The sequence below is a fragment of the Buceros rhinoceros genome, unplaced genomic scaffold (assembly GCF_000710305.1).
Source record: "Buceros rhinoceros silvestris isolate BGI_N320 unplaced genomic scaffold, ASM71030v1 scaffold11228, whole genome shotgun sequence".
In the NCBI taxonomy this organism is placed as follows: Eukaryota; Metazoa; Chordata; class Aves; order Bucerotiformes; family Bucerotidae; genus Buceros; species Buceros rhinoceros.
In genome coordinates this window covers 30,300-41,471 of record NW_010428680.1, presented here as the reverse complement: position 1 = coordinate 41,471, position 11,172 = coordinate 30,300, and the positions used below count along the sequence as shown (strand labels likewise).

Below are 11,172 nucleotides of genomic sequence, written 5' to 3'. Positions count from 1 at the left end.
CAGGGTGCTTGGAATATCCCAACTTCTTCAGTTCTTGATGCTCCAGCAGGAGCACAGATGGGATTTCCCTCAAATAATGCTTAACTTTAGCAAAAGCTTATTTAACCCCAGTTCTTTAGACATAACATTTAAAATGCAAAAACTTGTGGTTTTAATGAAACAGTTTTGCTGGGAGATTTCTGACTTCAGTCCTCTTATGACTGTGTCTAAAATACATGTGAAATGTCTGTAATTTAATCAGTGTGCTGTTAGCTTATAAACCTAATGACAACTGGTTTAATGCCAACATCTTTGTTGGCACTGCAGTTCATTTCATTATAATCTTTCAGTAACTCTTGGATTAAATTCTACCACTCTTGACATCCAAAGCAAGAATCCTGAAAGAATCAATGCATTTCCTCTGGTTTCACAGAGAAACCTTGGATCCTTGCCTCTTCTGAACCAAAAGAAAACGTTAATTAACAGCATCGCATCTTCAGTGAGCTCTGGGTGAGATATCCCACTAACTCGTAATCATCATTTGAAGCAATGACATGGTATCCTCAAACAATTTCCAGCATAAGTTTGTTTGACCTTTAGTTTGAAGCTACCCGCAATGGGGACTGGTCTCTTTTTGTTTTTCATTAACCTTAGCCACTTATATCCAAGTACTCAAGGCTTTCCTGATTTTAAGTAAGTGTGAGACATGAACACATGACTACATGATATATTGATTTTGTATGAATGATAGAGATATTATTTCCTAGCATAAAAAAATTACAACACTAACTATTTATTCACACCAAAAAAATCAATAAAACCGCACTTCAAAAAAGTGGTTTAACCTTTATTTTATTCTGCTTTTCTTTCCTCTTCCCTCCATCCTTATTCCGTAAGCATGTCACAGGTGCGGTATACATACTGAGGAAAGCATATTAGTTGTCAAATAGACCTTATCCAGCCCAGCTCACAGCATGTACAGACAAAGGACACCTTCCCAGCAAAATATTTTATGAACTGCTTTCCAACGTGCCCTTCCCAAAGGTTATTTGTGCATTTTAACTTGCTGAGAGTCACACGCACCCCCTTTGATTAGGCCCATTAGACAGATAGTGAAATGCAGCCAAGAAGAGGATATCAAAAGAAACAAAAGCTGCTTTTAAATGTGCTTAAGTGTTACTGGTGCTGTCAGGGCACCCAGCGACAAATCAACATCCAACACGTCTATGAAGCACAATGCACAAATCAAATGGGAAGTGCCCGAACTGGCTCAGTGATGGACAGAATGTTCATCCTTCTGCGTTTTTTCTACAGCACATCAATAACATGATGAATATCTGATAAATACCAATTATTCTGCAGACTGACACAGCTCTCCATGAACTCATTCATAGCAGTAACTATGCTAATTTATGTAATAAGCTAATTACCTGTGGTGTAACCATGAAGTGCTGCCTAAAGAGGGCTTTTAAATCCCAGATAATTTCAAGTTTTAATCAGATTGCTCAAAAATGACCAGGTTTTTTGATTGTGCAGGTTTGATTGCAGTCTTTGGAAATACTGGGCTGAAAGGTGGTTTTCCATAAGTTAGTCAGGAAATAATTGCATTCTCTTAGAAATAACTGAAATTGCAGGGTTTAGCCTTTCTGCAAAAATAACTCCTGTCAGTGTAGGGCTCCTGTGTGGTCAAACTGATTGCCAGAAAGAGAACACTCTCTGTTCATTACCTAGATCTCTTCAGTTCAAGAAGGAATTTTTGCAAGCGCTCGCAATTGCTAGGACAGAAAATGGATGCACTGAAATGCTATTACACTTACAGAAAGCTTCAGGATAATTTATTTATGAGATGGGATGTTGCTTTTACATACTCTTTATATTTATAAAATTTTTGGCATTTATTCTTCCCAGTTGGGCCAGTGAAAAACAGCCAATTAAGGTGTGTTCAGGCATACAACTTCCAACCTCATCCAGAAGTAGAGAAGTAGGAAGAAGTATTATCCAAGTGTTTTTTTTTTATAAGCTTCTAATAAACTCAGCTCAGGTAGGTAGAAAAGGATCCAGGAGATGCCTACTTGCATGGCAACTAAAGCTCACCTGACCACGTGAGAGAGATGGGTCCTTCCCACCAAGGTGACTATGTCCCTCTGTAGTGATACCCTTCCCAAGAGGAGCAAGGGTTTGTGGCCAGGTCCCGCTGTCCTGCTGAGAGCTGACTGACTGAGCAGGGCTTTCAAGGCTGATTTCTGACGAACGTGCTGACACACAGATTGATGCTCTTCAGTAGAAATAAAAACTCCTCTGTCATGTTTGAGGAAACATGGGGCTGTCCCTTGACTAGCAAGCAACTCGGTAGACAAAGAAAATACTGTAATTGGAGCTTATCACCTCCATAGCAGAGGCTCCTACAGTTGAAGGCAGTGAGCAGGGAAAGCAATGGTTTCATTACTTTGTGACTCTGTATGTCTTTACCCCTTGAAAAATTAGGATAGCAGAAGCAGAGGTGTTAGGTTTTCTGGCTTGTTTCACCATTGCCCACAGAGTGTTGATGATTTAGGCCTTCAGTACGTAGTTTGGATACTCTCCTGCTATGGCTTTGTCCTACAGATTTGGCCATAAAGAAGCAATGATTCAGGCTTTAATGGCAGTCTTAAAACTTTTTAGTCTAACAAGCAAATATCTTTCGGTGTGTCCAATGAAGTTATTACCTCTTTATGTTTCTGCCAATTAAATTATGTCTGAATCAAGGTTTAAGTGCGGTGGCATTGCAGTTAAAAATCAAACCCAATTGTGTTTTGCATGAGAATACTGTAAAACACTGTTATTTCTATTAAAAAAAATCCATCTTTCTGTAACAGATTACACTGTTTCTTTGAAGTGTGAATTTAAGCAGCTAGTGTTTATAATATGTACCTCATTAATCTTCAGACTTTAATTTCTACAGTCCTATCTCACACAGTGAAGCTTCAAAGGATACGGATGCCTTACATTGTTTATTGAGAAATGGAGTGAAATATAAATGAAAGATCTGGGGAATCAAAATCATACCCATAACATTTTTCTAATCTGCGCAACATATTTAATGATAGGCGTGTTAGAGAGCTACCTGTATATCTGCCTGATTAACGGTAATACAGACGTACTGGGAAGGGTAAACATATTAATTAGAGCCTGCACATTTCTCCTTCTTGCTAGTGTAATCATTAAATTGATTTTTCCAGTCTGACATGTAATTGTTCCAGCAATGGAATCCTGCTTTCCACTCTCGTTCTGCTTCATCAATATTTCCTGTAAAACATGAAATGGGTTACATTAATCTAAATTTGAATCTCTTTATATGCTAATTGAAAAATAATTTTGATTATCGATGTCATTTGCTCCAAATGCATTATAGGATGGTCTTTTGCCTCTTAAACCAGAAATGACTGAAAATACAGTGATTAACACTATATCTCCACATCAGGAAGGAAGGACTGCAAAGACATTATTCTGCCACACCCCAGGATAATAAATATACTTCTGTATGGGCTTGTTGCTTTTGCATAATACTTCTGGCCATCAAATCAATCATTTTAGAGCCACTTTGTTTTTAATATCTCAAAACACACTTTTCTTTCTCTACAGCGAAACCTACATACCCCAAAGACTATGGTATGCCAGCTGAGATAGGCGCTTGTAAAGATACAACAAAATCACAGCTTTCTTCAAGGCAACAATAGTTTTGCCATTAGTTTTAATGGATTTCAGTGGATGGCCAGGATTTCACCCTACTATGGAACAAATCCACAGTTTAATGTGTAAGGGGAACAAGCCTGGAGGAGGATATTGTGAAAAGTGTAGTATATTAACTTGAAACTCTTTTCTTTCATTCTACTCTATAAAGCATTCACTGACTAATCCTGTGTCCGAAGACAATACTTATTGCCAAATTTGTTATAGGCATCAGAGCAGAGGGTCAGGATGAGAAGAGTCCTAAAAATCTATCATTTCACAAGGTTCCCAGAGTATTTTACTGACAGGGATCACTTCCTCCTGTCCCAAGAAGTAATTAACGCTAGGGAGAAGTGCAGTGACCTTCCAGGAACAAACCATGCAAGAACTAAAGGCAAGAGAACGTGTGTAGGCTGTAAAGCATACTATGGCTTAGTGTTTTGGATTAGTCGTAGGTTTTAAGAAAAAGTTTAGAAGCCATTTGTGATCTATGAATGCCTTTCCTCATTCTGGACACCATTATCTCAGTGTCCCATATTGAAATAGCCGGCTCCCCAAAAAATTTGGTTGTTGTTTTTGTGAGATGACAGTTTCATGGCTTCTTTATTCTCTTTTGACTTTATGTTCTTCTGCTGCAATAGACCACAGGCTTTTCCCCCTCCATAAATACACCCTTTCCCCACTTTTTATCATCTGCTAGCACTGCAAGTTTAACTGGTTGTGTGAGAATGAAATACTTTTGTGTTTTACACATCAGTAGAGAAAATACTCCGGAAAGAGAGAGTTAATAGATTCAGACATTGTTTGGAGAAGCATCCAGTAATTTGGTTGCTTATCTGCAGTCTAGCTCAACATTTCCAAATCTTTTTGGTCTGGATATCCAGATGGCAATTTAATGAGACTTTGAAATGAGGTTTACATTTCTTCTTGGTTTCAGTGAGATCAGAAATAAAACCAAGACACTTTTTTTTCTTAAGGAGGTTCTATACCTCTGCTAGTAGTCAAAAGGGAAATTGTGAAGAACGACAAAATTAAAAAAAATTAACCACATTCCTCTCCCTCAGTTCAAAGATGTAATTAAACTTGTTTACATCAGAGATCAAAGAAAAGTTCAGATAATTTTTAAATTTTTTTATGCAGGCTGCAATTGTCATTAATTCAAAGAGGATTTGTAAATGCTGGTAACAATAAACCCACATTCTTATTACTGAGCTATGCAGAACTACTGGGAGAAGATGTGCACAACATTTTATTTTCCTGGCTCTCAGAACTACCCTTTGCATGTTTCTTAATTTAAAGATATAGCAGGGTCTCAGGTAAAGCCAAATTTTCCAAGTGTGTAATTTAGCATATGAACTAGACTAGTATTATCTGGAGAAAAACGCCTCAACATGTTTATTTTCTTATTCTTGATTATGGGTATCGGTCTCCACTTACAAATTGAAAAAAAAAAAAAAAAAAACCCCGTTCCTTTTCAATTATTCAGGTTTAGATGTGTTTGAAGTCTGCCCCAAACTTTAGAAACTGGAATATCACTACCATACACACATCTTCAATTAAAAATCATTGTTCTAGGGTATAAATTATGAGGCATTTCAGTGCTTCTTAAAAATCATGGTGAAGAAATGTGTCAGCTAAAAACAGACAAGAAATTCAGAGTAGCAACCATTATGAATCTAAAAGACAGAAGGGGGAAGAAAAGCTCTGAAATAAGAACTTGGATTCTTATTTGTCTGGTTTTTTCAGTGATAAGATCCGAATTGAAGTCACAAGTCAATGCATCCCATTATCACCAACATCATCAATCTCTTTGAAGCAACGACCCATGACTTAGATGAGCTGACAGCTAGAAGGCAAAAAAAAAAGTTAGATTTCAATTCAACCAATAATTACAGCTCGAAGCACGGGGGTACCTGGATGCACTGTGGTGCTATGGCAGTTAGCTAATAACCCAGTGAGGTTATTTTGCTCCGCATTTAGGCAATGCCAAACTTCAGACTGATACTAATTAGCCTAATGCACAGCCCAGGGAAGTTTACAAGGAGAAAACAGGTTTCAATCGGCATTGAATCATACCTCAGTGCTTGGGCAGGTCCCAGCTGAACAGACCAAAGAAATTAAAGGGTTTTGGGTTTTTTTTGATTCTTTGGCGGAGTCAGCACAGGGAGCTGGTATTGCTTTTCTTTGCAAGCAGACATCCAGCCCTTACTTCAATAGCGTTACAGCAAAGTTAAATTTATCTCCATGCCATTGTTTGTTGAACTGCTAGATGTGCCGATGAAGTGCTAATCTTAAATGTATTTTTGTGTATCAACATTAAGATTGCGACAAAGGCCACAGAGCTGTTATGATATAGTATAATTTATAAAGGAAGACAAGTTAGAATTAATTCTTCTGTCCTCAACAGCTCATAAATGCAGGTACCTGCAAACTCCTTGATTCGTTAGTATGAAAAATGTTGTGAGTTTATCTATTCTGTGGATTCTCATGGTGATAGTTACTACACCATGTATTCAGAAAGGAGAAAACAAATAGTATCTGTATTTCAGTGCCTCTATTCAATGTTCTTTAATCACACCCTCAGAATGCCAATGTTTAACCACAACAGTATACTTTCACATGTATTTTTTAGGACTTTAGAGATTTATTTTTTTTATTTTCTTCCAAAAGCTGATAGAGCTCCTGATAGAGATGAAATATTGTAAGGGCTGTTATCTCTCCTATGACCTGGGATGTGAAGTAGTGGCATTAGGAAGAAATCAGATTGTTAAAGCCCATAGCTTACTGCCCATAGGTGCACTGAGTACAGTTTCACTTTGTCAGTAGGTGCAGTGGTTTTGGTGAGATGACTATTGACCAGCTCTCTTTTCTGCATGCTTAATGAGTGCAGCATCAAGACACGTGGAAACTGAAAACTAATTCTGATGGCCAATTTTCTGATTAGTCACATTCTTAGTATTTTTGCTCCCCTTGAGTATTTAGCTCTATAGAATCCAGATGCTCTTTGGATATTTTGGTTATTAACTTGTCAAGAGGTTGAATTTTCTGTCTCCATGTTCAAAATCTTTATGGAGTTATTTGAAAATATAATCTGTATTAGCTACTTTGATGTTTGATTTCTCTATAGATGATATGTAATGCAGTCCTAATAATTTTGGGTCTGTTTAACCTAGAGAAGATAATACTTGTCAATATCTAAAGGGCAGGTGGCAAGAGGATGGTGCTGAAGCACTTTTCAGGGTCTCTTCTCCCAGGGTCAGGACAAGGGGCAATGGGAACAAACTGGAACACAGGAAGTTCCATCTGAACTTGAGGGAAAACTTACTGACTTTGAGGGTTCAGAGCACTGGAACAAGCTGCCAGAGAGGCTGTGAAGTCTCCTTCTTTGGAGAGATTCAAAATCCACCTGGACCCCATCCTGTGCAACCTGCTCTAGCAGGAGGTTGGACAAGATGATCTCCAAAGGTCCCTTTGAACTCAAACCATTCTGTGATTCTGCGATATCAGAATACAAAAATATGTATCAGGCACACTAAAATAGTAATGGAACAATAACTGGAAAGCTCGGCTGCCTGCAGCATTCCAGAATCAAGAGGAAACAGGTGTATATAGTGAGGTCTCTAGATACCTTAAAGATTGTTAAGGAGGTAGAGTCTAACATAGGTGCTTTTGTATTAACATACAGTTGCTCTTAAAGCTACTTAAGAGTCACTTACTCTTTACTGCCCCTCTGGTGTGTTTCTTTTAGAAGCATTCATCAGAAAAGGTTCTGGTGATTGTCCCAGTGCTCACGCCCTTGAATGAAATATTAAACTCAATGTTCCCAGCTTATCTTGGGGAGAGTGGGAATGAAAGGCATTCTTGGGGCCTTTGCATTAGGGTTGAAATCTCTGTAGAATTTGTGTCTGATTGAAGTTGAAAGCCCATGTAAGGCATGTCCGGTTTACCTGGCTTTTGACACGTCTTCAGTTATGCTTTTATATATCAAAATTGAAGACATTGAGAAATCTTCCAAAATCATACAAAGTACTCCAGAGATAAAGGCCAGTATTTTATATATGGCTGTTACTGTTGAGTTAGTGTATGACGCTTATTTTTTCTTCAGTTTCCCAATCCATAACCATGACAATTTGTTTGAGACCTATCTGATTTGGATGCTAGTGGGAAATGAAAACTATCTAACCATAAAGATGGCGGGGACTAAATATTTTCCCCTCTCATATAATTAACTGCCTCAAGGAACTTGTCTTACCCAGTCTGTCACAGCAACAGGCTTGCTTGGATGTTGAACACCTTTAAAACTGGCCATTTCATGCCGAGAAGACCTCAAGGAGGTAGGTAGGCTTGTGCTAGGAGTGGATCAGCAACTAACCAAGCAGCTTGTTACCAAACACATCCATGGCAGTTTCTGACCCCTTGGCCCAATGAGAAAACCCCTTCCAATGTCTGGAAAAAAAGTCAGTTTGATTGTCCTCTTCAGATTCAAACTGATGTAATTCTACTTTGTCTATCTGAACCCTATTTGAACTATAATTTTCAATAGTGATGACACAAAATTTCCTGACTCCTTGTTCTCTGTTATCATAGATCATGTTACAACAACCTTCTCTTTATAAGAACAATTCAGTGAAAGAGCTACTAGAAAAGACAGACCCTCAGAAAATGAGGAAATGCGTGTATTTATGGCATGAAGGAGATAGAAATGCAAAATAGTATTTCAGTGAAGAGAATTATTACAGTATAAAGTATTATATCATGTTTGTAAGCAGAATCTTAAAGGTTTCTTTGTCAGAATTGTATAAGGAACATAAATATAACCCCTAGTATTGCTGTTACGATGTTTCAGTTGAGAGGTGTAGATGCATGATAAACAGCACTACTTCGTGACAACATTGTTGTTCTCATTTCTATATTAAGATCCAGGCACGCTGATTCTTCCTTTTTTGCTAAGAATATACTTGGGAATTTCTATAAATTACATATATAAATATGTTGTACATTACTGAATGTAGCAAAGAGATGTATTTATGTCTCCTGGCAGATCCAGAGCATTGCTTTGTCATCTCTCACACCACAGGACCACGCAAAGCAGCTCTGCTGTCCTGCCAAGATGTGTTGAACTATGTCTAGTGATGTGCTCTCTTCTGCTCCGCCACCAAGCAGAGGTTACACACCGTCTGTTTATAAGATGCTCATTACTCAATAGCGGTTCACAGCCAGGGTAAAGAAATATGTAAAACAGTTCAATTCTCCTGGCTCAGCATAAAGCACTTGTCAGAATTTGAGAATCCTCCCTAAAATCCATCAATAATTTGGCATACTCTGATTTTAAAATAGCAGAGTATGCTTTATAAATTATTCATTTTACCTACTGTTTTTACTACTCTTGATTTAATTGGAAAACATCTATGGGGTTGAAAGGGGATAAAAGTCGAGCTGTAATACAGTTATAGGCTCAAATGAGGAAGGAATAAATTATTTCAGAAAGAATCATCTGTGCACCATGAAAGCTTACATATTTTTAAGACTAATGATCAAATTGAATCTTACAGAAAGCTTGTGAATTACTAATTAACATTTTAAAAGCGTTTTATTCTTGAAATGAGACTTGCCCCTTCCTGCCAGTCTAACTGCAGAATGCAGTTAGTTCCAGAGCTGCAAAATCCCTTCACAAAACCAGTTCTCTTTGAAGCCCAGAGGTTTGGTCTGTTTTGCTGGCTTTGCAAAAACCAGTGGCACTGGGCTCCTAAAGAAAATATGAGTCCTTTGTGTCCAACTGAGCTTAAAGTTTCAAACAGCCCATTATATTTTTCTGTGTAGTGAAATCTCAAACTTATTGTATACGTGATTAAGCACAAATCAGTTCTATTTTGCAGAAGCAAATCCTGAAGTCTCTGGTTTGTCATCAATGATTAACACTCTAGAAATAAAGCACAATGCTCTCACGTGAGATGCGGAAGAGAATCCCCTCTTGGTAGCAGCAATGCACTTAATAACCTCCATGGATTAGTTGCATAATAATATAATCCCATAAATAGTAGATATAATCCCAATATCACATCCCACAATGTGCCTTAGATACACAAAGTTAATACTGAACATCTAAAGCCCCCAGAGATTCCAGCAAGCTCCTCCTTTAGCAATGTCTTTCCTATTCTCCATCGTCCCAGGAACCCAGAGCCAGGCAGTGCCAAGACCCTTGCAGCTTGAGAACAGATATGCAGCACCTTTAACGTCTCGTGTTGTGGCTGCATCTGCGCTTTGAGGTAGAGAAGTCCTGGACCTTGGCCTGTCCCCTGGTTTTGTCCTCGTACAAAACAGGGTGCTACAGGGTGCTGAGCCCATGGACAGAAGCATAAAGTGTGTTACAGGGTAGATCCTCACCACAGCATGGACAGTTTTGTCCAACGTCTGAACATCTCATGAAAATTCAGTCACAAATGGGAGTGTAAAGATTTAAACTCAAGTATCATGTTACTATCAAGCAAATGATCCTTGTATAAAAGTTATACGAAAACATCTATAAAGCATTTTTACCTGTCATTTCCAAGACTTTGGGGAAAAAAATCTTCCAGAATCGACACTGTTGTGCACGTAATTTTGTCAGTACCTCTGAAGCGTTGGTATTTAACGTCAGATATTTTTGTTCAGTACTGGTGAAGACTGGCCATCTGGTTCCATTACTCAGGGCCCCGTTTGGAATTCTACACGAGAAAAGAAACATTTTATTTGAAATGAGAAATCACCCCAGCACATCAACAAAGAATTATTTGGTTTATAATTAACAGTTATTCCAGTTTAAGAGTGTTAGTTTTGAATTACCGAAGTACACTTTTGTAAGCAGTAGCAGAAAAAAGGAAGATGCTTGTGATTTAACTTCATTTGAAATTAAAAAATTTGTATCCCCTTTTTGGGGTGTTCTGTGTCACCTAAGGGGGAACAAAGTTAATAGATGACCATAAACAAACTACACTTGTTGAATGTGGAGATTCTCAGAGTAGCTGTAAATTATGGGTGTCTTACAAACCAACCAACCATTCTGGGAGGTTGACTTGTTTGTGTTTTCGTTTGCATGTTGTTGATCCCTTCAGAGTGGACTAAATAGCTCAGTCAAAAATGCAACTAAAGGTATACTCAACAGCTAATCTTTGGATGAGAGCTATATTGGGAAAGAATTGTTCCTCGTTAAGAAGGAGATATTCCTCCTTCAAGTACATCGAGCCCTGCCCCCTTAGCAGAGAGCCAAACAGCCATGCTCTCAAATCTTTTGAAAACCAGGAAGAGGTTTTAAAACCAGCACTGCACATTAAAGGATCACAGCTGTTAGTATTAAAATAGTTGTGATAAATATTTATAATACGACAGAATTTACAAGGTTCTAGGGACAGACATCCAGTTTTTCCCCACCAAAAAGGACAATGTAGTACCTCTGACTAGAGAGAAAATAATTGGTTAAAGCGTGTAAAAAAAAAAAAAAAAAAAAAA

At 38.0% G+C, this 11,172-nt stretch overlaps 1 protein-coding gene across 1 annotated transcript in view; it reads right to left on the bottom strand.

The window, feature by feature from the left end:
- Window positions 1-3,123: 3,123 nt before the first annotated feature.
- BCHE (butyrylcholinesterase) overlaps window positions 3,124-11,172 on the bottom strand; it is a 30,991-nt gene continuing 22,942 nt past the window's right edge. Inside the window, exons 3-4 of the mRNA XM_010142362.1 lie at window positions 10,225-10,391; window positions 3,124-3,264 (exon numbers count right to left, since the gene is read on the bottom strand). Of these exons, the coding sequence (XP_010140664.1) occupies window positions 3,137-3,264; window positions 10,225-10,391 (295 nt within the window). The 3' untranslated portion in view covers window positions 3,124-3,136. The remainder of the gene's footprint in view (window positions 3,265-10,224; window positions 10,392-11,172) is intronic.